Source organism: Dryobates pubescens, chromosome 13 (assembly GCF_014839835.1).
Source record: "Dryobates pubescens isolate bDryPub1 chromosome 13, bDryPub1.pri, whole genome shotgun sequence".
Lineage (NCBI taxonomy): Eukaryota > Metazoa > Chordata > Aves > Piciformes > Picidae > Dryobates > Dryobates pubescens.
Window position 1 is genome coordinate 22,134,697 of NC_071624.1, and position 26,837 is coordinate 22,161,533.

General features: G+C 54.2%; 1 protein-coding gene across 2 annotated transcripts; it reads left to right on the forward strand.

Annotated features, from left to right (window-relative positions):
* The first annotated feature begins 329 nt into the window (after window positions 1-329).
* Window positions 330-9,847, forward strand: RAD51D (RAD51 paralog D). Of its 2 annotated transcripts, XM_009907834.2 has the most exons (10): window positions 330-460; window positions 1,642-1,703; window positions 1,849-1,967; window positions 3,030-3,111; window positions 3,216-3,350; window positions 3,737-3,832; window positions 3,998-4,088; window positions 5,415-5,485; window positions 6,999-7,169; window positions 8,427-9,847. In XM_009907834.2, the coding sequence occupies exons 1-10, from the start codon at window positions 379-381 to the stop codon at window positions 8,508-8,510; spliced, it is 993 nt and encodes a 330-aa protein (XP_009906136.2). In that variant the 5' UTR covers window positions 330-378; the 3' UTR covers window positions 8,511-9,847. The 2 variants fall into 2 exon arrangements, with proteins under 2 accessions (XP_009906136.2, XP_054022403.1); XM_054166428.1 differs by lacking the exon at window positions 3,216-3,350.
* Window positions 9,848-26,837: the final 16,990 nt, after the last annotated feature.

A 26,837-nucleotide genomic window follows, 5' to 3' on the forward strand; every position in this document is an offset into this window, starting at 1 on the left:
TTAGGAACGGGAGGTGCTTTGGGGGCAGGAGGTGGTGATCTGGGGGGAGGTGCTTGGAGGAGCAGGGGTGGTGGGGAGCTCATGCAGGGGCTCGCTGGGTTGTGTGCCCCCGGGCTCTGCTGAAGGTGGCTGCGGAGGGGCTGTGCTGTAGGGGGAGATGCTGGCTGAGCCTGGCAGTGCCCGGCTGGCTGTGGGGATCAGGGTTGTTGGGCCCCAAAGGAGGTTGGATGCTGCCCATAGCCACCTACCCAGCACAGCCTGCACAGCATCTCCCCAGTGTGGGCACCTCCACAGTGCCAAATCCTCTGTCCCATCTCCTCTGCAGGTCCCTTCCCTTCTTCTGGCCCCCTGGTGCTCCGTCCTGGGGTGGCTGAGGACATGGTGGTCCTGCGGGCTGGGCTCTGCCCAGGTCTCACTGAAGAGATGATCCAGCTCCTCAGGGCAGGTGGCATCAGGACAGGTAATGGGGGCTGGGGAGTGTCATAGAGTCACAGACTGGTTGTGGTGGGAAGGGACCTTTAGAGACCATCTAGTCCATCCTCCCTGTAGTCAGCAGAGACATCTGCAGCTAGAGCAGGTTGCTCAGAGCCTCAGATGACCTGAGCTGGAATGGGTTGAGGGATGGGGCACCTCTCACCTGGGCAACATGGCCCAGGGTCTCCCTACTCTCCAGTCTGAATCTCCCTCTTTTGGTTTAAGTGATCATCATTTGTCCTGGTACAGCAACACCCAAAGTCTATTCCCTGCTTTCTTAAGAGGCTTTCATCTTGGGCTGGGGAATGCCATCCCCTGCACATTTCAGGTGGCATTGTGCTGTCCTTCCCTGCAGGACCCATCTGCCAGGCTTTGGGGAGGTCTGGGCTGAGGGGTACCCCCTGGAAAACATCTCCTACCTCTGTGGCTTTGCCTTGCAGCCCAGGAGCTGCAGTGGAGATTTTTCCTGGAGGCCCACAGAGAAAAGGAGAGTGGGCACAGGATGTCTGCCATGGGCTCCCTGGGCACTGGCAGCAGGAGCCTGGGGGGCTGCAGCTCCAGGCCCTGTGCCTGCATCATCCCACATCCTGAAAGGGTATTGTTGCTTTATCCCTACTGCATCCTCCTTGCTGGATGGCTTCTGGCCCTACTGGGTGGATATGAAGAGTGAGGACTCCTTAGGAGCTGGAGAGTAGTTAGGACATGACAGAGGTCTCTGCAGAGGCTCTTTGAGAGACAATCAGTTATGGCATTTAGAAGGTATTTTGGGGGAGTTTGTGTGGTTTTCACTGGGCAGGGCCAGTGGGGATGGGGAAATCTTCAGGTGGATCTTCCCTTGCTCTGAGAAACTGGTCTGGAGCTGAGAGAAACACCATTTTATTCTTGCTAAATGTGACCTGTGAGATCCTGTGGTGCTGCAGCCATAGGTGTTGAAGTCCTTGTTCTCCCTGTAAGAAGTGCTTGTTACCATTATTTATGTCAACCTACACATCTATCCAAAACCCACAGAACTTGGAGTTGTTCCTGGGAGCAGAGGTGGGGCCACTAGTTCTCATTTCCACGGCTTTGCTCATCCACTGAAGTGTTGGCAGGGTTTTGTCTATTGCTGCTCATCTCTTTGGGGTTCAAGTTTGGCTTCCAGCTTCTTGTGCCTCATGTTATTTGCAGTGGTGGACTTTGTGTCATCAGACCTGGAGGATGTTGCCCAGAAGTGTTCCTTGTCTTACAAGGTAAAGGATGACTCCTAAATCCTGGCACATTAACCAGGGAGCTCAGAGCTGCTGAGCTCACAGCTTGGGTGGCCTTGCCTTGGGGGGGATGGTTTTGCCTCTGGGCTTCCTCAGTCCTCTTTCCAGCCACCTCTCTGCCCACCAGGCACTGGTTGCAGTGAGACGTGTGCTCCTGGCCCAGTTCTCTGCCTTCCCTGCCAACGGAGCAGACCTCTATGAGGAGCTCAAGAGCTCCACAGCCATCCTGCCCACTGGGAGCACAAGGTGAGTACATCACCTGGTGGGCCAGGAGGTCTGCCCAGGGCTGGGCTTGCTGCAAAAGGCTGCCCAGCATGAGCTTTGAGTTTCAGTGTGGTGATGCCCTGAGCTGGCTCAGTGGTGTCCAAACCTTCCCCAGCAGCTGTTTTAAGGCAAAGAGCCTGGCTTTGCCTTCTGTAAGCAAGAGGTGACTGCTCTTCATGTCCTGTGCTGTGAGGCCAGCTGGTCTGTGTCCTTTGAGGGGCTGACATTGACACTGTCCTCATGAGAGCCTGCACACCTTTTGGGAAGTGGTTGTGTGTCTCACTTCTAGACTAGACAACATTCAGCCTTTCCCTTGAGGAGTCTAGAGGAGAGAATTAGAGAGTGTTAGAGGTTGCAATGGACCTCTAGAGATCATCTAGTCCAGCCCCCCTGCCAAAGCAGGATCATCTAGGTCACACAGGAACACATCCAGGTGGGTTTTGAATGTCTCCAGAGAAGGAGACTCCACAGCCTCTCTGGGCAGCCTGCCTCAGGGCTTTAGCACCCTCAACTGGAAAGAAGTTTCTCCTCATGTTGAGGTGGAAATTCTTGTGTTCCAGCTTGTGCCCATTGTCCCTTGTCCTGTCACTGGGAACTACCAAAAAGAGCCTGGCCCCTTCATCTTGACACCCACCCCTCAGATATTTGTAGGAGGTTCTGGGTTTGGGAGGGCTGTTGAGTGGTGGTGGTCCAAACGGTCTCGAGCAGGCACGGAAGTGAGTTACTCTGTGGCATGTCCTTGTCTCTCCTTTTCCCCTGTCTCCTTGCTGGGTTGTTGCAGTTCCTATACAGGGAAACTCTGGGTGTTCCAACCTGCTCCCATGACCACAGCTCTTCTCCAGATCAGGTCTGTCCTCCTGCAGCTCCTGTGCTGCAGATCTGCTGCCGCCCACAATGTGCGGATGTGGGGAAGGAGGAGAGGCTGAGGCAGCTGTCCGCATTTGGGAAGGGTAGGGACAGCTATCTGGGGCCTGCTGCTTCCTGATGCCCCTGCCTCTCTGGCTGAGGGGGTGTTGATGATCCCACCTTGTGTTCAACCTGTAGCCTGGACCAGCTGCTGGACTCTGGGCTGTACACAGGGGAAGTGACAGAGCTCATGGGAGCGCCGGGCAGCGGGAAGACGCAGGTGAGTGGGAGGGAGGAGAGGGGAGAGGCCAGGCAGGGGGAAGATGATGCTTGCAGGTGTGTGAAGCAGGAGTGCTGTCTGACCCCCATTCCCTGCTTCTCCAGGTGTGTCTGGGCATTGCAGCCAGCGTGTCCCTGGGCCTCAAGCAGCACCTCCTGTTTCTGGACTCCACAGGGGGCTTCACCGCCTCCCGCCTCTGCCAGATGCTTCAAGCCCGGGCAGAGGACAAGGAAGAGCAGGCAAGTTCCCCTGCATCTGCTCCTTCCACTGCACTAGCACTGCTTGGCTCTTGCCCAGAGGCAACCTCCAGAGATGGTTTGGCTGTCCCGGTCTGCCTTTGCCCACGTGGGCATTTTGTGTCCGGACTCTCTGTGGCTGGGTGGGTGCTGTGCTGAGGGACAGCCCCTGGGAGCAGGCTTGCTGTGGCTGCTCACACTTCCTCAACTCAGCCTGTGTTGCTTCTTCCATCAGCGCAATGGGACAGGAATGGTCAGGGGGTGGGGGCAAATGAGGAAGAAATAAGGGTCCCTGGCTCCTGGTACAATCGCTGGGGGAGGCTGAGCAGGAGGAGCCTGCTGGGTCCTGGAAGGGGTGAGGCTGTTGCTGATGCCACTTTGTGCTGCAGCTGGAGGCTCTGCAGCGGGTCCAGGTTGTTCGTGTGTTTGACATCTATGAAATGCTGAGAGCCTTGCAGGAGCTGCGGGATCGTCTCTCCCAGCAGGTAGGAGGAAGGGGCTGGGTCCCTCTCCCTTCCCCAGAGCTCCACCGAGGGAGCACGGTGGCACCAGATCCCCCTCTGCTGGGCGTGTTTCAGCCTCTGTGCAGCGCCTGACCTGCAGAACCGCAGGGTCTGTTGCTCCACGTGGCACTCGGTGCCTCCTTTCAGGTGGTGAGCTCCGTGGGCGCTCTCAGGCTGGTGGTGATCGACTCGGTCTCGGCGGTGATTTACCCCCTGCTGGGCGGCCGGCACTCGGAGGGTGAGCTGCTCCCTGCGGCTGCAGAGCTCCCTGCGGCTCCTCGGGAGCATCTTCCTCCCAGGCACGCTGTGCCTGGAGCCGCGGCTGGGGCAGGGTGGGTGTGGGGGTGACTGCTCCCAGCTTTTGCTCTGCAGCTGGAGAGCAGCTGGGGGGGGCTTGGAAGGGGTCTGTTTGCAGTGCTGTTGGCAGACAGTCAAGCTGGTCGTGGCCATGCATCAAGAGAAGCATAGCCAGCAGGGCCAGGGAGGGGATTCTCCCCCCTCTAGTCTGCTCTGGTGAGACCAAACCTGGAGCTCTGTGTCCAGTTCTGGAACCTCTATTACAGGAAGGGTCTGGAGGTGCTGGAAGGTGTTCAGAGAAGGGCCACGAGGAGGAGCAGAGGGCTGGAGCTGCTCTGCTGTGAGGACAGACTGAGGGAGTTGGGGTTGTGAAGGCTGGAGAAGAAAAGGCTCTGAGGAGACCTAATTGTGGCCTTCCAGGATCTGAAGGGAGCTCCAAGAAAGCTGGGGAGGGTCTTTAGAGGGTGTCAGGGAGGGATAGGACTGGGGGGGATGGAGCAGAACTAGAAGTGGGGAGATTGAGATTGGATGTGAGGAAGAAGTTGTTCCCCATGAGGGTGGTGAGAGCCTGGCACAGGTTCCCAGGGAGGTGGTGGAAGCCTCCTGCCTGGAGGTGTTTGCAGCCAGGCTGGAGGTGGCTGTGAGCAACCTGCTGCAGTGTGAGGTGTCCCTGGCCATGGCAGGGGCTTGGAACTGGCTGAGCCTTGAGCTCCCTTCCAACCCTAACACTTCTATGATTCTATGCCAGCTCACACTGCCGGTCTGAAACCCAGCCAGGGGACAGGAGAGGCAAGGAGCTGTTTGCCCACAGACTAAAACCACTCCTTACAGTGTCAGAGGTGCATCATGGTTGGTAGCACAGTTTGCAAAGCTTCTCTGAAACTCTTTCTGCCAGAACTCAAGTGTGAGGGGCTTTCTGCTGGCTGAGATGCCAAGGAGGCCTCTCCAACAGCTTTCAGAGGGTTTCTCATGCCTGAGTGGCAGCCAATGCTAGCACAGAAGGTCCCCTCTCAGGCATGGGCTGTAGGAAATGAGGCTGTGAGATGGAGAGATGGGTCCTGCACCTGGTAAATCAACCTGCTCAGCTTTGTCTGGAGCTCCTGGTGCTTTTTTAGGTGATTTTTTTTGATCATAGGGCTTCAAAGATGTCCATGAACACCAGGACTGGCACCAAGTCCATCAGGTCATGCAACTCTAGATGCCACTTGCCTCCAAAATGCACTTTGGGAGAGGATCCTCAAGCAAATGCTTTGTCATCATCCTCCAGGTTTGGCCATCATGATGCAGTTAGCCAGGGAGCTGAAGACACTGGCCAGGGAGTTCAGCCTTGCCATTGTGGTGAGTGTTGCCATGCCTTGTCCTTTGCTGTGGTGAGGACCTGGAGAGGCTTTGGAAGCCCTGGCAAGGGGGACCCTGCACCCAGCTAAGCAGGAGCAAGAGGCTTGTACCCCACAGTGCCCTGCTCTCTGATGTGGCTCTGCTGCTCTGCTTGTTCCAGCAAGTGTGGAGCAAGAGCAGGGCTGATCTGCTGCTTGGTTTTGTTGCTGTCCTCAGCCAATGAGGTATTCACTTGACTGACTGAGGCAGAGTTAGGACATGGACCTGCTGAAGTAGGGCCAGAGGAGACCACAGCAATGCTGGGAGGGCTGGAAGCCAGGCTGAGAGAGTTGGGCTTGTTCAACCTGGAGAAGAAAAGGCCCCAGGGAGACCTTCTGTTGGCCTTTCAGTGCTTAAAGGAGACAATCAGAAACCTGGGGGCAGACTTTTTCTCAGGGCCCGTTGTGACAAGACAAGGGGAATGGTTTGAACTCAGAGAGGAAGATTCAGACTGAAGAGAAGGGAGAAATGTTTGACACTGAGGGTGATGAGACCCTGGCCCAGCTTGCCCAGAGCTGCCCCATGCCTGGAACCATTGCAGGTCAGGTTGCTTTGGGCTGTAAGCAGCATGCTTGTGTTGCAGCTGTCCCTGCTGACTGCAGGGGGTTGGACTGGATGACCTCTAAAGGTCCTTTCCAACCTGACCTGATCTGTGATTTAAGTACAGACAGACTCAGAGGTTGTTTGTCTTTGTTTTTCCTATAACTTCACCCATTTAAGAGCCTGACCAGCCTGCTAAGAATCCTCTTCCTTAGTTACCTTGGAGGAACCCTGGGGTGTTGCATGAAAGTTCTTCACAGAGAGAGTTGTTAGCCATTGGAACGTGCTGCCCAGGGAAGGTGGTGGAGTCCCCATCCCTGGAGGTGTTCAAGAGGGGATTGGATGTGGCACTGGGAGCCATGGTTTAGTTGGCAGGAGGTGTTGGGTGACAGGTTGGACTTGGTGATCCTTGAGGTCTTTTCCAGCCGTATTGATTCTATGATTCTGTGATCCTCCAGAGGAGTTGGGCACTGGAAGGGACCTGGCTCCAGCCTTCCCCAGCTCTTGGCCAAGTGATTGCCTTTGCTGCTGGGACCACAATAGTGTTTGAATGGGGAAGGCCACCACAGAAAGTGGTGATCTGCTGAACCTGGCAGTGGAAGGCATCGAGACTGTCCTGCCCTTTGCTCTGATTAGGGATAAAGTGACAAGGACAAGGTGCCTGGAAGGACATGGGGAGGCTCCAAGTTAAAGCTGTTGAAGCAGGAGGCTTCAGCACCAGAAGTCACTGCCGCTTGCAGAGATAAATGCAAGCTCTTGCCTAAGTACATGTCAGGGAGAGTTGTGTGGGCTGTGTTTAGAGGCACATGCCGAGAAGGAAGGTCAGGATGGAGAAGGAAACCTTCACGGACGTAGTGCAGTGCTGGTTGTCTGCTGGAGATCTCTGACGTTCCATTGCACCCAGTGGCACTGCTTTTCCCTGTTTGTGCTGCAGGTGACTAACCAGGTGACAAGGGACAGCAGCAGCAATGGTCCACTGAAGCCAGCCCTTGGCCGCTCCTGGAGCTTCGTGCCCAGCACCAGGGTGCTGCTGGAGAGCAAAGAAGGCACCGGGCAGGGAGCCACCGCGCTGCGCATCGCCGCCCTGGCAAAGTCCCCCCGGCAGGTGAGGCTCCCCGCGTCAGCCCCGCTGAGAACGGAGGGAAGCTCCGTTCTCCTCCTCCCCAGCTGCCCTTGGGGCTGAGGGAGGAAGCCAAAGGCATCCTGGCTGGGATCAGCAATGCTGTGTCCTGCAGGAGCGGGGAGGGAATTGTCCCCTTGTACTCACCTCTGGGGAGGCCACACCTGGAGTGTTGTGTCCAGTTCTGGGCACTTCAGTACAGGAGAGATGTGGAGGTGCTGGAGCCAGGGCACAGGAGGGCAAGGAAGCTGGGAAGGGCCTGGAGAATCTGATGTAGAGAAGATGAAGGAGTTGGGGATGGTTAGTTTGAAACAGGAAGCTGAGGGGAGACCTCACTGCTCTCTACAGCTACCCAAAAGGGCATTGTGGAGAGGCTGCTGCTGGTCTCTGCTTACAGGTAACTAGTGACAGAACAAGAGGCTTCAGACTGCACCAGGGGAGGTTTAGACTGGACAGTAGGATGAATTTTTCCCCAGCAAGAGTGGTCAGGCACTGGAATGTGCTGCCCAGGGAGGTGGTTGAGTCACCAGTCCTGGATGTGTTTAAAGATGGTTTGGATGTGGTGCTTGGGGTTATGGTTTAGGGATGACCCTTGTAGAGAAGGGTTCTGGGTTGGACTTGGTGATCCTGAGGGTCTGTTCCAACCTGAATGTTTCTGTGATTCTTCTGGAGCCAGGGCAGGATCAGGCCTTACTGGTTGGCCCATGGCAGTGAGAGAGGAGCAGATGCAGCCTGCTTGTAAGCTATGGAGGAAAAGAGCATCTGCTGCCGACAGCCTCAGCCTGCAGTTACAGGGACACTGAATGAGTGCACTTCCTCCAGCCCAGCTCAGCCCCTTCCCACTTTCCTGATGGTGTCTGGGCAGGTGGGAGCTGGCTCTGAACCAGCAGAGGTGACTTTGGCTGGCATCCTGCCTGCACATGGGGCAGTGCCACCTGAGCCTCTGGGCTCTGAGCCTGCTCCATGTGGGTTTGGCCATGCTGGCACCCTGGGCAGGGAAGGGCATCCCTGGTGTGCTAAATAACTGTGTGTCTGGGGACAGCTGGGAGCAAGATGTCCTTCCCTTGCTAAATCCCAATCTGTTTGTATCTCTGTGCTCAGCAGACCCTGTTAAAATGAGGGCACCAGCAGCAAGAAGTTCTCAGGGGGATGTAATTGGGGATGTTTTGGCTCTGGGGCAGGTGATGGAGCCAGCTAGAGTCCCAGCAGTGTGAGGTTAAGCTCTTGTGTTTCTCCTTGCAGCCAACTGGCATACAGGTGGAGCTGGATATTGGAGATGGTGATGTGCAGGAGCTGAGCCCAGCAACACCCACACAGGGGCCCTGATGAAGGTGAAAAAGTAAATACCAAGGTCCAGGAGAGCTGCAAAACGGCAGGCAAGCACACTGAAGGCTTTACAGACTGCAGCCCTGGGAAGGACCAACATGAAGGAGCTCTTGTTCTTCTGTGCTGGGGAGAAAATAAGCATGGGGTTCCCTGGAGGTCTCCTTGCCTCAGCAGATGCAGCCCGTGGTGGCTGGGCTGTGTGGGCAGCATGGCAGCCAGGTCCTCTCCTCTGCTGCAGGCTTGTCTTCAACCAGCAGAGCCAGCCCTGTCCTAAGGTGTTGGCTTGAGTCCAGCTGGCACATCCCTGCAGAGGCCTTGCTGGGTTTGTTCCCCCCAGGACTCTGCTCTGGTCCCAGGGCTCTGATCCTCCCTGGGCAGCCCACAGTGGCCTCAGGTCAGAAGCTGCACACAGCTGTAGGTGATGAGAGCTGGAATTCAATTAGTGGCAACTGCTGTTAATTAAACTGATGAGCTTTAGTCCTTAGCAGCACCGGGGTGAGCAGGCTCCTGATGAGCAGGGACACAATTGGATGCCTGATCTGACCTCCCCAGAACAACACCAGGGCTCTACAGCTGTGAAGTACTGCTGTTAACTGCTGGGGGTTATGATCTGGATCCTCGGGGGTGGCTGAGTCCTGATGGACACCAGCTGGCCCTGTCTGCTGCTCAATGGCATGTGATGATGCTTGAATAATCTCTCCTTGCTCCAGTGCTTTCCAGCTGCTCTCATCTGAGCTGGGCAACCTCCTGAGGGCTTGGGCAGTGCTGGGGAGGAGATGGGAGGCTGCGATGGAGCACTGCCTCTTCTCTCCATCCCAGATGTCTCAGACAACCTCATCCTCTGCTTAGTAAGAAGCTTCCTCTTCGGGTGAGCTGAGCCATGGCTTGCTTGGAAGGCTGCTGATGTGGGGTCTGAGGCTCATCAGGGCATGCTCATTAAACTGCTAACACACCAGGAAGCTCCTGGAGTCTGATTTAGCCTGACTTTGGGTGCTGAGTTCTCCAGAGCAGGTGTGACACCAAACAGCCCTGTGCTCCTGAGGGAAGGGGCAGCTAAAGGGACACCTAAAGGGCTCTCAAGAGGCAAGGCCAGGTCTCAGCACAGGTTTTGGTTTTGCATGTCCATAGCAGTTGTGCTTCCTGCCAAGCCATGCTCTCGGTGCTCCCAGGGCTGTAGTGCAGGGGGTCAGGTCCCACTTCCTCCACTGTGGCCACCCAGCCCCGTGGCTGTGAGGAGGGCAGGGCTTGCCTAAGGAGGACAGCATGTGAAAGGGACAGGAGGTGTGCCATTAAATGATTTCCAGTAGCAATAAATGTATTTTACAGATTGTGGATTTATTTGCTTTTCTGCCCTTTCCAGGCTTGGGAAGGGAGGTTTGGCCCCAGGGATTGCAGCCTGGCTGGCTGGGGTGAGGAGGAGGATGGTTTTCCTGACTGCTGGAGCTCCTGCTGATATGGATGGCCTTTGCAAGCAGAACATTTAGCTTGTTGTGTCCCTTGAAGCTGTGAATAAAGAGCTGGTATGCACAAGTTTCAACCAGAACTGGGTACTACTGCTTTATGTCTGTGCCCAAGGTTCTGCAGGGAAGCAAAGCTCTCACAGCAGGGTGTGGAGCAGGGGAAGAGCCAAGCAGAAACTTCTGCTTGGTTTTCAACCAGGGGGGCTTTCTCTCTGTCTCCTTCCCTGTCTGGCAGGAATATGAATCATAGAATTATTTTTGGTTGGAAGAAACCTTTAAGATTATGGAATCCAACCATTAACCTAGCCCTGCCAGGCCACCACCAAACCATGCCCCTCAGCACCACATCTACATGGCTTTTAGACACCTCCAGCTGTGGGGACTCCACCACTGCCCTGGGCAGCCTGGTCCAAGCCTTGACAACCTTTTCAGGGAAGAAATTGTTCCTCATGTCCAACCTAAACTGCCTTTGGCACAATTTGAGGCCATTTGCTCTTGTCCCATTGCCTGATCCTTGGGAGAAGAGCCTGAGCCCAACCAGGCTCCGGGCTCCTTTCAGGCACTTGTAGAGAGTGATGAGATCTCCCCTCAGCCTCCTTTACTCCAGATTAAGCAACCCCAGTTTCCTCAGCTGCTTGTGCTCTAGACCCAGCTCTGGAGACAGTCCAGCACCTCAGTGTCTGTGGAGGCAAGGTTCCAAAACTGAACCCTGGATTAAAGGTAGGGGAAGACTTGAAATCCTGACTCAGGCTTGGCATGAGACCAGGCATGCCCCCAGGGTGCATCTTCAGCATGACCCTAGGAAATGACAGCAGAGACTCTTGCATTTAGTCCCCAGGGAGCAGTCATGGGATGGTGATTCACAGGGGACGGCGCCAGTCAGGAGGGAAGTGTCCATGGAAAGGTGACAAGGTGTGGGCTGTGCTCCTGCAGAGCTGCCCAGCACAGGCTTCAGGCATGGCCATGACCCAGGGGAATTTTCTCTCCTTGGCCATCAGCTGAGGGAGTTTTATGCCCTCTTGGGAAAGGGCTGGCAGGTTGGAGAGGACGGGGTGGTGTGGGCATGGCTCAGCTCCGGGTGGCAGCTCCTCCACCTCTGGGTTCCCTGTGAGGTGGTGGTGAGGTCCTGGATTTCTGGCTGCTGCTGTGGGTGCAGGTTGGTGCTCGGTCTGGGGACAGCAGAAGGGTTCAGGATGTAGGAATCTGTTGCCTGATCTGGAAAAACCAGACTTGTTACTCAGGCTGATTTGCTCTAAATTTGCATAGGGAAATTAGGCTGAAAAGAGTTTCTGACTTAAATATCCTAATTTAACCTTTTGTTGTCCATGCTCACACTTGTACTTCTGCAGCTCTGTAAGACAGGGCCTGGTCATGCCAGCAAGCACAGGGACATCCTCTCTCCATGCTCCTTCTTATTGCCTAAATCAGCTGAAAAACTGCAGGACAGACATGGGGTGGGGTGGTAAAGCCAGTCCCAGAGCAGAGCACCTCCTGCCTGGAGCAATGGGGAAGCCTTTTGGCACTGAGGGCTCATTTGCCTGTGGTGTGTTTAAAACATGTACAGAAGGGTGTATTTATAGGTGGTGTGGGTGTGTGTATGTGTTGTGTGTGTTACATCTGGGGTGCATGGAGGGTGGCCAGCAGGGCAAGGGAGGTTCTCTTCCTCCTCTGCTCTGCCCTAAGGAGGCCACATCTGGAGTGCTGGGTCCAGTTCTGGGCTCCCCAGTTCAGAGAGACAGAGAACTGCTGGAGAGAGTCCAGGGGAGGCTGCAAAGCTGCTGAGGGGCCTGGAGCAGCTCTGGCAGGAGCAAAGGCTGAGAGCCCTGGGGCTGAGAGCCTGCAGAAGAGCAGCCCCAGAGGGGAGCTGAGCAATGCTCAGCAAGAGCTAAAGGAGCTGTGGGGGGCAAGAGGCTGGGGCCAGACTCTGCTGAGTGGTGCCCAGGGCCAGGCCAAGGGGCAGCAAGGGGCACAGAGTGGAGCCCAGGAGGTTGGATGTGAAGAGGAGGAGAAAGTTGTTTGGTGTGAGGGTGCTGGAGGCCTGGAGCAGGCTGCCCAGAGAGGTTGTGGAGTGTCCTTGTGTGGAGAGCTTCCAACCCCCCCTGGGCATTGTGGTGCTGGGCATTGTGCTGTGGGTGCCCTGCTGGAGCAGGGGGTTGGACTGGGTGATCTCCAGAGGTCCCTTCCATCCCCTCCCTGCTGGGGATTCGAGTGTTCCATGATGTGTTGCATGCAGTGTGCTGCGTACCTTCGGCTGCACCTCCGTTCCTGCTTCCCACGCCGTGCAGCCAACTTCCCCGCACACAGCAGCGCCTCCTCACAGACGGGACCCCCGAAGAGCCGCGCTGTCGCGAAGGGGTCTCGAACCTACAGCGCTGGGGCTCCGGCCGGCCGTGCCCTCTCGGCCTGCTGGGGGCGCTAGTGCAGCGGCCGCGCCGCCGGGGGCGGGCCGCCCGCCGCTGCCTGTCACGCGTCTCTATGGCCGCCGCTCTGGCCGCCCTCTCTGTGGCTGGCGGCCGCAGCCCGGGCAGTTGCCATAGCGCCGCCGCCGCCGCGCCGAGCGGAGGGCTGGGGGCCCAGCCGCAGCCAGGCCCGGCCCCGCTGCTCGCCACGGGACGGGGCCGCCGGAGGAGGCAGGTGAGGGGGTGGGGACACCGCCGGTGCCGGGGGTCTGCCGGGGCTTGAGGGCTGAGGCGGGGGCTGCCAGGCTGGGGGGTGTGGGGTGTGCGTGTAGCGAGGGCCTGTCGGGGGCTTGGGGGTGTGCGGCAGTGAGGGGGCTGCCAGAATAGATGCAGGTAACCGGGGGTGGTGGAACACGGGGGCTGTGTGGCTGCGGAGTGGCCGCTGAGGCTCCTCAAGGGGCTGTGGGGTATGGGAGCCGCTGGGGACAAGGAGTCTTGGTCGAGTGTGGGGCAGGCAGAAGGGGGCCTCTCAGACTGGAGGGGGCAGGGGGACAAGGAGAGGCTGGAGGGGTGCTGCAGGTGCCCGGATCTTCGGTTTGGGGAGATGGAGTGAAGGGAATCCCCCACAGGGAGACCCTGCAAGCGTTCCCAGCACGGGTGAGTGAGACTCGGGGGCAGCCTCTCTTCTCTGGATGAGGAAGTGGCTCAGCAGCTCCTCAGAGCTACACTCCTGAGGGCAGTCAGGGGTTGAGCAGGTTGTCCTGCTCAAAGTGCTGTGAGAACCCAGGGAGTCTGGAGCGGTGCCAGCCTTCAGTGCAGCTCTTCCCTGGGAGCGCTCTCTCCTTGCGTTTCAGCCTGTCTGAGGCACTAATTCCTTTGGGAGGGGGGCAGTGCACCTGGGCGGGTGATGCTTTCCTTGGTGGCAAAGACCCAGGTTGCTTTCTCCATGAGGAGCTCTGTGCTGCTTCTGCTCGGAGCTGGGGCTTCAAGGTCACGCAGCAGCTGGGCAAGGCCTTCCCTTGCGCAGGGGCAGGAGTTCAGAAAGCAAAAGTACTCCAGTGCTCTTAGGACAGCTTGTTCCTGCAGGCTGGTCAAGGTGCTTCCTGTGGGGAGAGCAGCGAGGCCTCGGCAGCTCGGCTTCCTACTGGCGTTTCAGTGGGTGGCTGCAGGTTAATGAATGTAAAACTGCCCTGAGAGCACCCCCAGGCCAGCCTGAGCCCTTACAGAGCAGGGCCTTGGCAAACCCACCGAGGGTGAGTGTGCTCGCTGCGATGATTGCGTGACAAATCAGCTGCTGCAGCCGATAGTGTCCAACGCTGCCGGGGCAGCCAGCCCTCCTCAGGTGCTGGAGAGGTAAGGAGAGCAGGAAAGCGTCCACAGGAATGTTTTAGTGTCGTGGTTCTTTGATTGAGATGTGCTCAGGGGGACGTTTACTTTGCTGAGACAGAGAAAGGTTTTCTTTCTGTGTGGTTGGAGCTCACTTCCTCCTCCCTGACGCTTCCGTGGGTAGCACAGGAGGTCTTGCACGTTGCTTGGAGAACCATCTCCTGGCAGTGCAGGGACCTGTGGCAGTTTTCTCTTCTTTCTAAGCAGGCTGTGGGGCTGGTAAAGAGCTCAGTGGAGTTGCAACAGGCTTTGTTAGTTCCTGGTTTCATCAGGATGGGCAGTGACAGGCAGCTTATCAGTTGGCATGGCTTGTGTTTACACTCCAGTGGGTGGTGTTTCAAAACCGTGAAGCTCATCCTGTAAGATAAATGATCATTAAGGCACATCCATAATTACATGAAACAAACAGCCACAGGAGTGCTACCACTTCGTTATTTCCATGGGTACCTCCTTCTTCCAGAGCTGAGGAGTGGAACAGAAGCCATGAGCCTCAAACGTTGTTCCTTATGAATTCCAGGTCCTTGCACTTTCCTGCCGCCACCCCTCAGACACCATACTCTCCTGAACACCTCCTGTGTTCACAGTGGTGGGTGGAGGGTCTCCTGGTCACCCTTTGTAAACACAATTGCTTTTGGTAGAACAATGGGGGCAAATGAAACAAAGCAATTTGATTTGGCTGGGGTGGTTTGTTCTGTTAGGGGCAGTTCCCTCTGCCTGTCTGGCTCCTAGGGCTGAGTGACCCAGCTCCAGCACTCTCTCTGCTGGTAGCACTTGACCTTCTAATTAAAAGCAGGTTGCCTTGACATTGGTGTTCATGGGTTAATGCTCAAATTTTTGTTGAACTGGACTAGTTTTAAAGCCACCATGTAGGTGTGGTGTTCACTGGTAGGGCAGAAAAGTAGGCTGACTGGCAGTGAGGCTTTGCCTTTCTGATCAGCAGCTCTGTGACAGGGCTCTTGGGAGCCAAAATGAGAGCTGAATGCAGCAGGGGTGCAAAGGAATCACATCTGTGAGTTATACTTTGGGGCTGGTGCTCACTAGTTGAATCTAAGACCCAAATCTATCTATCTAATCTATCTTTTCCTCCAGCACTTCAAACTTCTCTTCATTGTGGTTGCCTTCAGTATGGTTTTGTGTGGCTGTTTCACTGGGTTTTTTAAGTGTGTCATTGGCACTTGTTGCCCAGCTGTGCACCCTGGGTTGTAGCTGGTGACATCTCAGAGAGATGATGAGCTCTTCTACCAGGCCAGGGCACCATTTAGGTTGAATTGCCAGGGCTATATATAGAAGGGTTATTAAAACTCCTGCTGCTTTAGACTTTGAACCAGCTTTTGCATGGTGGAAGGGTGTAAGCAGATCTCCAGGCTGCCAGCTGCTGTGGTGCTCTGCTGTGTGACTCACCTAGCCCTGTGCTGGCAGGCTGTGTGCCCCAGCCAGTGCTGCAGCTCTGTGTCCTCGGAGCTCACCATGCTGCCCTCATCTAGTGCCTGCAGGTTTCACTGCAGTACACTGCAGTTCACTGCAGGAAGAGTTGTGTCTCCTGAGGTTTGGGTCACCTTCCCACCCCTTGCAGCACGAGTGCTTTCTCCTACAAAGGGTGTCTCAGAGCATCTTTTCTCCAAAGCCTTTGATCAGTCCTGAGGGATACCAAGCCTGATCCAGAGACAAGAAATTAGAAGCTGTGTTGAACCAAGTGTTTGGTGCTTAATAAAACACGTTGCAGGCAGAAGGGTGTGAGGAGAAGGGAGTTGTGTGCTTGTGTCCCTTTTCCAGCCACAACTGTGTGTGAACTGCTGCTGACCTCCAGGTGTGGTTACAGAAATTGAGGGAGCTCTGTCCTGCTCTGTAGTCTGAGCTCTGGCCACAAGCATAGCATGGCTCTAAATTACCTGAGTACTGCAGCAGGGGGAGGTGGGCTCAGTGCCTGGGTACTCCGTGGGGCAGTGTGGGGGCCAATGCTGTGGTAAGGTCAGGGCTGCCTGTGCTGTGTGCTCTGCATTCAGTGTGTTGCCGTGGTACAGATGTGTCTCCAGCCCTCCCCTGGCTTCCTCAGGAGCACTGCCTGTGCTGTGTGCTCTGCATTCAGTGTGTTGCCGTGGTACAGATGTGTCTCCAGCCCTCCCCTGGCTTCCTCAGGGACACTGCCTGTGCTGTGTGCTCTGCATTCAGTGTGTTGCCGTGGTACAGATGTGTCTCCAGCCCTCCCCTGGCTTCCTCAGGAGCACTGCCTGTGCTGTGTGCTCTGCATTCAGTGTGTTGCCGTGGTACAGATGTGTCTCCAGCCCTCCCCTGGCTTCCTCAGGAGCACTGCCTGTGCTGTGTGCTCTGCATTCAGTGTGTTGCTGTGGTACAGATGTGTCTCCAGCCCTCCCCTGGCTTCCCCATGCAAACCCCAGCCAGCCTCCTGCTCCCCAAAGCAGTTGCAGTCATTACTACTGTGAGTACCTTGCTGTGTCCCCCCCATATCAGGCTTGCTTTCCTCTGCTTGCCAGGCACTGTCATTACCAGAAGCCAGAAATGAGCACTTCCTCCACCTGGCATGCAGGGAGCAGGGCTGGCTGTGCAGGGGTCAGTGAGTGTGAGCTGTGCTCCACACAGGGAAGTAACCCTGCCACTGCTGAGCTGATGCCAGAGACAGAGGTCAGCTGCACGCCAGGGCTTCTCACCCCCCACCAAGGTCACTTATTCAGTCCTCAAAGAACACTGCAAGGGTGAAAAATTCAGCTTTGAAGAAGCTGAGTGGCTGAGCAGGGATTCAGATTGTGTGCTAGTCTCTCCCCTCTTCCTCAGCCAGATTCCTCAGAACCAAGATGGCTCATTCCAAGCTCTGAGACACCCTTTTGGCTTTTCAGACCTGTGCTCCCATAAGGGAGCTGCTTTCAAGAGAGTTACTGCATTCTGAGGCACTGTTTATTCTTCTCAGTGTCCATAAAATCAACACTTTCTTCACATGAATTGCTCTTTGAGGTTTTTCTCTCTACTCCCAAATATTAATTAGGCTGCTTTCCCTGGTGCCCTCTGGCTGCTCTGCCAAATTGGCCTGCAACAGGAATTTCCCTGTGGTATTACAGTGGAGACTAAAATATTAATGTCACATCAGCCTCTTTTTTTTGTTGTTGTTTTACTATGCCTCCACCTTTCTGGTGTCTCTTCAGAAGGCTGTGGGAAATGCTCACACATTTAAGCAGCATATGCTTTGACTCTCTTAGCCTCCACACTGATGTTGAGTGAGATTTGTTTTTTTAACCAGGCAAATTCAAAACACTCTCTTTTGGGAGCAGCTTGTTGCATGGTAACCTCTGCTGCAGAAGGCTGGTTCCTTTGGGCATTATATATGCTGTGTGTGCACATGGGGAGCTCCAAGCTGCCATGTCACAAGCAGCCTCCTTGGGCTTGTAGTGACAAGGAAAAGGGGCAGTGGCTTTGAGCTGGAAGAGGGGAGAATGAGACTGGAGGTTAGGAAGAAATCCTTTCCAATGGGGATGGTGAGACACTGGTGGAAACACACCAGGGAGGTTGTGGATGTGCCCTCCCTGTAGGTGTTCAAGGCCAGGTTGGACAACCTGGTCTAGTGGGAGGTGTCCCTGCCCATGGCAGGGGGTTGGAACTGAATGATCTTTAAGGTCCCTTCCAACCCAACCTATTCTATGAGTCTGTTCTATGAATTGATGCCACTTACTGTCTGCCTGAGCTTACAGTGGCTTGGATTGCTCCTCAAGTGAGCCAGAAACCAGAATGCTTCATCCCCTCAAAGTCTTGGCTAAAGCTACCTGAGAGCACTTTTGTTTGAGACCTTATTGCTCTGTACAGCTCCCTGAAGGGAGGTTGTAGCCATGTGGGGGTTGAGCTCTTCTCCCAGGCAAGCAGCCCCAGAACAAGAGGACACAGTCTCAAGCTGTGCTAGGGGATGTTCAAGCTGGAGGTGAGGAGAAAGTTCTTCCCAGAAAGAGTAATTGGCCATTGGGATGTGCTGCCCAGGGAGGTGGTGGAGTCCCCATCCCTGGAGGTGTTCAAGAGGGGATTGGATGTGGCACTTGGAGCCATGGTTTAGTTGTCAGGAGGTGTTGGGTGACAGGTTGGGCTTGATGATCTCTGAGGTCTTTTCCAGCCTTATTGATTCTATGATTCCATGATGCTGAAATGCTAGGCTCAGAGGGCAGCTGCTGCTGGCATGGGTGAGTGACTTCCCCCTTTCAGGCGCCCAGCTGCTTGGAGCTGTCCGCATCACTCAGGGATCGTTTCTCCAGCCCTGTGTTTCAGGACTTGCTTGGTGAGGTTGTGTCATGCACTGCTAAGTTTTCTTCCATGAATGTGTTGGTGGTGCTGAGGACTTGGAGCCACAGTTGCTTGGAAAAGTGCTGAGCAACGATGTTCTGGGCAGGGAGAGTGGGCGAGCAACCAGCTGTGGTGGTAGAAGGATGACAGCTGGGCTGGAAACACAACTGCTGCTGGCTCAGCCAGGAGTCCCTTGTCTGTGGGATGGCCTTTGAATTTGTTTATCCATCTCTGAAAATGGGGGTGGGGGAATGAGTTTCTCTATCAGTACTTGTATTTAATAACCTGGAGGAGAAACAGGCCCATGGTTTCTTAGAGAGACTGGGGAAACGAGAAATTAATCATTAAGAGAAGGGAAATAGCTCTGGGTTTAGGTTAACAAAATAACCCCCTGAATCCTTGACCCTCTTGCTGTGTGTGCTCTGTGTTCTGGGCTAGCAGCAGGGATGGATACAGCGTCAAGCCTGATAGATTGTTGGAGCTGGTTTTGGGTAGTTACACAACACCGGAGCTGTTGTGTGCCCCGCAGGCAAACACAGCTCCCTGTGTGCTGCGCTCCCCAGCGCCCCGGCGGGGCCGGCCCGCAGCGCGCCTGCCCGAGCACCGCCTGGCCCCGGGGCCGGCAGGCTGGAGGAGCTGGGCAGCGGCTTGCTCGGCCTAGATGTCAAAGTACCTTTGTAACCAAAAGGTAGGAGTCGAAGCTGGTGTTGATAGAGCTGATTTGTGATCTTGGAGCTCAGAGTGTGGGTTTCTTCCAGGCAGAGGCTGATGCTGACATCATCCATGCCTTGTGTTTCTGGGACTGGCAGGCTTATCAGTTGTTCCTGCTGTACTTTTTCCTTGTTGGCTTAATCAGAGCTGGCCTGTTCTTGTGCAACATCTTGGGCCAGAGGAGTGAGAGCTTGGCTCTTAAGCAGAGAGAGAGCTGATGCAGGTATTACATAAAAGCAAAGCCAAAGCTCTCAGCCTTCTTTCTGACAAACTTCTTGTTCTTTCTGTCCCTCTTATTATTGATACCTCTTGTCACTTCATTCTCTGACTTGAAGACAGATCACAGAGGGGTTTTCACAGGATCACAGGATGTCAGGGGAGGAAGGGACCCAAAGAGATCATCAAGTCCAACCCCCCTGCCAGAGCAGGACCATACAGTCCAGCTCAGGTCACAGAGGAACACATCCAGAAAGTCTCCAGAGAAGGAGACTCCACAACCTCTCTGGGCAGCCTGCTCCAGGGCTCTGTGACCCTTACAGTAAAGAAGTTCCTCCTTGTGTTGAGGTGGAACCTCCTGTGCTGCAGCTTCCACCCATTGCTCCTGGTTCTATCCCGGGGAGCAAGTGAGCAGAGCCTGTCCCCTCCCTCCTGACCCCCAGCCCTCAGGTATTGATAAACAGCTATTAAATCCCCTCTCAGTCTTCTTGCAGTGGAAGTAACAAAATCAAGGGTGTCATTCTGAATGAAGTAAGAAATTCCTGACAGGAACTGAAGTGTGGTGTTTGGCTGCTGGAGCTTCAGGAGGGAGCTGCAGTGCCTACAAAACACGGGAGGAGAAGGCAGCTGGAATTCAAAGCACCGGCAAGCCACTGTTTGTATGGAGCTAATCAATGCACTTGAAACCAAAGTACTTCCAGCATTTCTTTTCATCTGCCTTCAGAGACATCTCAGCTCTGCAGAGGGCTTCACCTGATGGCCATGGGTGGTGCTGATACCATCTCTGAACCCTTCTGTGGGTGAAACCCTATTTACAGGTTCTCAAAGCGTGTCTCTTACCGCTCATACCTGGCTCTCTTCACACACCATTTTAGTTTGCTCACCTTCTGCTGTCTGAAAGGCCACTTGTGTCACATTTTCTATGTGTCCAATGGCACATGAGGAAGCCTTTTCACTCCCAACCCCAAGCCTGGCTCATGAAAGGCTTCACTTTGTCCCAGCGAGGTAAGATGATCGTTGTTGGAGTGAGTCCTGCCTCTTGGTCAGTGCTTTCCAAGCTCTGTTCTGCTCAAAACCCAAGTAACTTGGTAAGGCATTGTTATGGAGGCCTGAGCTTGGTTTTCTTTAGTTCTGGATGTGACTCTCAGTAATACAAGCTAAGGCTTTTATTGCCCTGCCTGGAGTAACAGATGCCAGCTTGCAATTAAATCCACACTACGTGCTAGTGTTGCCTGAAACTTGCCCTAACAAAACAGCTGTGGGGAAAAGGATATAAACTATTCCTGCCTACTGTCTGCTTGACTGCTCAGCTTTAATCCTTGACTATGGAGGAAACAGTCTAATAATGTTTACTGAACCTTCTGAACTTGGAGATAAAAAGGGAATTTTTACAGCATCCATAAAGGATTTGAGATCTCTGAGCCTGGATGTTTTGCTAACCAGCAGTCCTGACAGTGTGCTGCCTCCTTCAGATGCTGCTCTCATCCAAGTTCCCAGCTCCCAGCCAGGTTTGTCTTGAATTTTGTTTTGTAGTTTTGCAAGGGCCACTTCTGCCACTGCCACTCAAAACACTCCACTGAGTTAAACCCAACCTTTTTTGAGCAATGTTTTTGTTCTGCATGCTGCCACAGTTCTCACTGTGGGCTGCTGAAGAGCTGAACAATCCAACCCTGACAAAGAACAAAGAAGAGACCAAAAACTGTCTGGACTTGCATTGTCCTTTGCTCTTGTGTGAAACACAAACTTGGCCTCAAATTCATCTTTTCTTGTCCTTTGAGTGTTTTGTTCTAACTCTAAGTTGCTCAGATGCTCTTGCAAATGTGAAAGCAGGTCACAGAATCTCGGAGTCCCAGCAAGAGACTCAGCTCTGTTGATCTGAGAGATACCAAAAGCCTCACTCCTGCCCCAGACATTTTTCTCCTCACTTTGTTTCCAATTGGCTTTCAGCTGTGCTTGCAGCCTTGCACAGGAGACTAAGGGACACCAATAACTCTTGCACAGAATCCCAGAACCACAGCATGGAGGGGTTGGAAGGGACCTCTGGAGATCACCTAGTCCAACCCCCTGCTCCAGCAGGGCACCCACAGCAGCTTGCCCAGCACCACAATGCCCAGGGGGGGTTGGAAGCTCTCCACACAAGGACACTCCACAGCCTCTCTGGGCAGCCTGCTCCAGGCCTCCAGCACCCTCACACCAAACAACTTTCTCCTCCTCTTCACATCCAACCTCCTGGGCTCCACTCTGTGCCCCTTGCTGCCCCTTGGCCTGGCCCTGGGCACCACTCAGCAGAGTCTGGCCCCAGCCTCTTGCCCCCCACAGCTCCTTTAGCTCTTGCTGAGCATTGCTCAGCTCCCCTCTGGGGCTGCTCTTCTGCAGGCTCAACAGCCCCAGGGCTCTCAGCTTAGGCCATCCCATAAGCATGGCTTCCTAGCAGTGCTTTACTTCTGTGAGCTGTGACAGCTCTCTGAAGGATTTAATGATGAACCCATGATGAACCCAGTGCTGCTTTGGAGGAATGAAACCCGAGCCCTGCTGCACTTAGCATATGGCAAAGTGAGGTGCACAGAGCTTGAAACTGAACCCAAACCCCCTCAGCCCCAGCTGCCCTCTGGTATTTATCCCATTTCCATCCTGACAAGAATTATGCAGTGGGATCTGTTGAGCTTCAGGTCTTCTGGGAATCACTGGTGTGTGTTTTTTGGGTGTGTGATCCAAGCTGGGGCAGCTGTGGCTGAACTGTTGGAAGTTGAACTCCAAATGGAAGAAAGTTCATGTCTCTGTTACCACATCAGTGGTGGAAAGTCACTGCAGAAGCCCCTCCTGCTTGTGCTGAGTGCCAGATAAGTTGGGTTTGGGGATCTGAGCACAGAAGTGGAGATTTTTTGGGAGGTTTTGATTAAGAAATGAGTGTTACTTCTTGTTGCAGGATGTGTGAAGAAAAGCAGAGTGTCTGTGCCCAGCTTCCCTGGCAGTTGGTGTGGCTTTCCTCAGTGCCCCAACTGCAGAATTGACAGAATCACACAACTGTCAGGGTTGGAAGGGACCTCAAGGATCAGCCAGTTCTAACTCCTCTGCCATGGGCTGGGGCACTTTCCATTAGTTCAGGCTGCCTAGAGCCACATCCAGCCTGGCCTTAAAAACCTCCAGGGATGAGGCTTTCCCCACCTCCCCGGGCAACCTGTGCCAATCTCTCACCACCCTTATGGTAAAGAACTTCTTCCTAATGTCTAATCTATCTCTCCCCTCCTCTAGCTTGGATCCATCCTCCCCAGTCCTATCACTGCCTGACACCCTCAAAAGTCCCTCCCCAGCTTTCTTGGAGCCCCCCTCAGATACTGGAAGGTCTCCTCAGAGCTTTCTCCTCTCCAGACTGAACAACCCCAACTCTCTCAGCCTGTGCTCATAGGAGAGGAGCTCCAGCCCTCTGCTCATCCTTGTGGCCCTTCTCTGGACACCTTCCAGAGAAGCATCCACATGTTTAGTCTCCTATGAAAATCTTGTTTGTCATCCCACCAAGCAAACAGCCCAGACTGGAAAGAAGTGCTCCTCCCAGTTACAGAGGGGCAGAAGGGGAATGTGGTGATGGCTGTGTCCTGCAAAGGTTGGGAAAACCCAGCAAACCCAAGGCAGATTAGACAAACAAGATGAAGTAGATTTATTGGTTTGTAAACTCCAGAGACTTCTGGAGCCCTGACTCACGGTGTCTGAATGCTTGGCCTTGCCAAAGCTGTGACCTGCAACGTGACCCTGGGCTGCTTCTTGGCCTGGGCCATATATGGGAGATTTCCTCTTCACAACAAAGGTAGAGAGCAGAGATGATGTCCTGAAAGGCTTTTTGGAGCTTGCTCTCTTCTCAGTGGTTTTAATGCAGGTAGCATCCAACAGTGATTTTGTGCTCAGCACTTCCTGACTTTGGGCTTTGAGCCCTGTGGATCACAGCAGTGCTAGGTGAGCTGTGCCTTCAAACAGTGCCCTGTTCTGTCCCTGCTGGCAGTCACACAGCTGCTGCACAGCCTTGCACAGCTTTTTAGTGTTCTGCCACACTACATGGGTACAGATGTGACAATAAAGGAGAGAGACCCTTTGGTTTTGGGCCATGGCTTCAGTTCCAAGAGAGAAATGCTTCTTGTATGGTTTGTGCAGATAATGTAGGCAAGCTTCTGTGGGAGCCCTTGGAGAATCTCCTAGGGCTGTCACCCTTCCAGAGTGATGTTTGGTTTGTTCCTGTTCCAGTCTGAGCCCAGATTTCAGTCTGCACTGTTTTGGTCTTTAATCTTCTGCAGAAATGGAGGCTGGAGGGAGAGGAGGGGGGCATGGCAGCTGAGCAGTGAAGGAACCAGTTTAGAGTCAGCCCTAGAAACAAGAACTGTAGAGATGGTTTGAAATGGACTTTTCACAGCATCTCTCCAGGAATGTTGTGCTGGCAGACACAGGATGCTGAGGGTTGGACTTTCCCTCTGTTTCCAACCTCATATCCAGGGCTGCCTGTAAGTCATTCTGGATGTCAAACCCTTGGGTGCTAAATGGAGATTGGCACCAGAATGAGAGTGAGTATTTGTGGAAATGCTTTACGAGTCCAACTTCAAAGCCTCTCTCAAGCTTTCACCTGCACTCATTTAGTGAGGGTGGGGTAGTTTCCCTCATCCACAGAGATGATTTAAGCCACATTCTATTCCAGTATCTTTTGTTGCCTCACTAACAAAAGTAGCACTCAGGCTGGTTCCTTTTCAGTGCTGAATCCAGTATCATAGAATCATAGAGCTGTTAGGGTTGGAAGGGAGCTCAAGGCTCAGCCAGTCCCAACGCCCCTGCCATGGCCAGGGACACCTCACACTGCAGCAGGTTGCTCACAGCCACCTCCAGCCTGGCTGCAAACACCTCCAGGCAGGAGGCTTCCACCACCTCCCTGGGCAACCTGTGCCAGGCTCTCACCAGCCTCCTGGGGAACAACTTCTTCCTCACGTCCAATCTCAATCTCTCCATTTCTAGTTTTGCTCCATCCCCCCCAGTCCTATCCCCCCCTGACACCCTCAAAAGTCCCTCCCCAGATTTCCTGGACCCCCCCTTCAGATCCTGGAAGGCCACAATAAGGTCTCCTCAGACCCTTCTCTTCTCCAGCCTGCACAACCCCAACTCCCTCAGTCTGTCCTCAGAGCAGAGCAGCTCCAGCCCTCTTCTCATCCTCGTGGCCCTGCTCTGGACACCTTCCAGCACCTCCAGATCCTTCCTGGCACAAGGCTCCAGAACTGGACACAGTGCTCCAGGTGGGGCCAATATCCTGGAGCTCTCTCTAAGCTGCTGACAACAACCCCCCAAGTATTTGTTCAGCCTGAGAGAGCAGAGCTTCCTCATCATTTCAGACTGGTGCAGGTGCTGGTCTCAGTGCATCTGCTGAAGGAGGTGATCCCCAGTTGCATTTTGTCCCATTTCAGCACCCAGTTGGGATTTGAATTCAGATGAATTTGGAAAAGGCATAGCTAAGAAGTGAGCCTGCAGTGTTTGTACTTGTAAGGGTGTGCCTCAATTATAGACATTCAGATCATTTTTCCCCCCCCCAGTCTAGCCAAATAAAAAGGATCTTTTAGCAGGGAACAGTTAAATAGGTTAGAGGTTGCCTACCAGCCTGCAGAGACCTTTGTTGTGTGCAGCTTTATTGTGTGTGCACTGTTCCACGGGCTCCAGGTTGATTTTCTACCAACAGCTCCTGAAATAAGGAGGGAGGAAGAGCAGGCTTTGTGTGGAAGGAATGTTCATAGAACCATAGAATGGTAGGGGTTGGAAAGGACCTCCAGAGATCATGGAGTCCAAGCTCCCTGCCAAAGCAGGATTGCCTAGGGCAGGCCACACAGGAACACATCCAGCTGGGTTTGGAGTCTCTCCAGGGAAGGAGACTCCACAACCTCTCTGGCTTGTTCCAGGGCTCCAGCACCCCTCACAGCAAAGAAGTTTCTTCTTCTGTTGAGGTGGAAATTTCAAGGCTGTCTTTGGATTTCTGGAGGGGAAAAGAAAAAGCAACCCCCACCAAACAAATTCAGAAGTTTGCTGTTTAAAATGAAACCTGAAGCTTGGCAGGAAAAGTAATTTGTGGGGTTTCCAACTGGCGGTGCAGCTTCTCAACAAACACTCTGGGTGCTGGGTGTCTGAGAGGCAGGGGTAGCAGGGAGCCTTTGGAGGGTTAGTGCCAGCTGCAGTCCCAGCTTCAGCCAAGCTTCCTGTGAGTGACTGGTACTGTGCTGCCTCCAGCCTGGGCTCAGCTGTTGCATGAGTAACACTGTAAGAGCCAACACCGAATCCAGAGGCAGGAGATTGAACACATCCAAGTGCCAGGTGCTGCACATTGGCCACAGCAACCCCAGGCAGTGCTACAGGGTGGGGTCAGAGTGGCTGAGAGCAGCCAGGCAGAGAGGGACCTGGGGGTACTGGTCAATGGTAGGCTGAACATGAGCCTGCAGTGTGCCCAGGCAGCCAAGAGGGCCAATGGCATCCTGGCCTGCATCAGGAAGAGTGTGGCCAGCAGGAGCAGGGAGGTCATTCTGCCCCTGTACACTGCACTGGTTAGGCCACACCTTGAGTCCTGTGTCCAGTTCTGGGCTCCTCAGGTTAGGAAAGATGTTGAGATGCTGGAAGGTGTCCAGAGAAGGGCAGCAAAGTTGGTGAGGGGCTTGGAACACAGCCCTGTGAGGAGAGGCTGAGGGAGCTGGGGTTGCTTAGCCTGGAGAGGAGCAGACTCAGGGGTGACCTCATTGCTGTCTACAGCTACCTGAAGGGAGGTTGTGGACAGGCAGAGGTTGGTCTCTTCTCCCAGGCAGCCAGCACCAGAACAAGAGGACACAGCCTCAAGCTGCACCAGGGGAGGTTTAGGCTGGATGTTAGGAAGAGGTTCTATACAGAGAGAGTGATTGCCCATTGGAATGGGCTGCCTGGGGAGGTGGTGGAGTCCCCATCATTGGAGGTGTTCAGGAGGAGACTTGATGGGGTGCTTGGTGCCATGGGTTAGTTGTTTAGGTGGTGTTGGATTGGTTGATGGGTTGGACTTGATGATCTTGAAGGTCTCTTCCAACCTGGTCTGGTCTATTCTATTCTATTCTATTCTATTCTCTGACTGTCCCTATGTTGAGAACAGCTCCTCTGGAGCACTTTAGGTCTCTGCATCCATGTGCACCAGGTGGGACATGGCCACAGTGTGTGGTGAGATGCCTCTTGTGTTCTGCATCCCTGCCTCTGCAGCCTGGTTTTGTGAGCCTGAGGAGCTGTGGCTGGGATAATGCCTCCCTCTCTCTCCTCTGTTCAATTGCTCCATGTGTTTGTGCTTCCTTCCAAAGCTGAGCTGGGGGTGAATGTGTGATTTACCCAGCTGGAGAGAGATCTCCTGTTGCAGTGAAGCAAGAGGTGCAGCTCTCATCGTGGGGGGCAAGGGTTTCAGCAGAAGTAGCTCCATGTCTTTGATCTGAAGCAGGACCTCTCTCTGGTGATACGATGCAAACACAAACTGGCATCCTTCCTCCTGCCTCTTGCTTTTGTGGTTTGGTTTTTCTCCAGCTCCCTACATTCCTCCCCCAACCCCCATTTAGAAGAGGAGTATCATTAAAGCCATTCAACAGTGGTTACCTTCTTCCATGGTGAATGCTGAGGTGACTCAGAGCTGGTCCCTGATGTCCCTGGTCAGCTGTGGAACTGCTCCTGCTTGTTTGTAGTATCTGAAGCCATTCAGTGCATAGCAGCCTTCTGCAGCATGGCAGAAACTTCATTTGAGCAACTTGCCATCCTGGGCAATGTACAGTTTGCAGTGTGAGCTATTTTGTAGGGTTACAAGTAGGAAGACTTCCTGAGAAGCTTATCTTGTGGCTTTGGTGACCTTTGCTGGGTTTCAGGCAGCCACA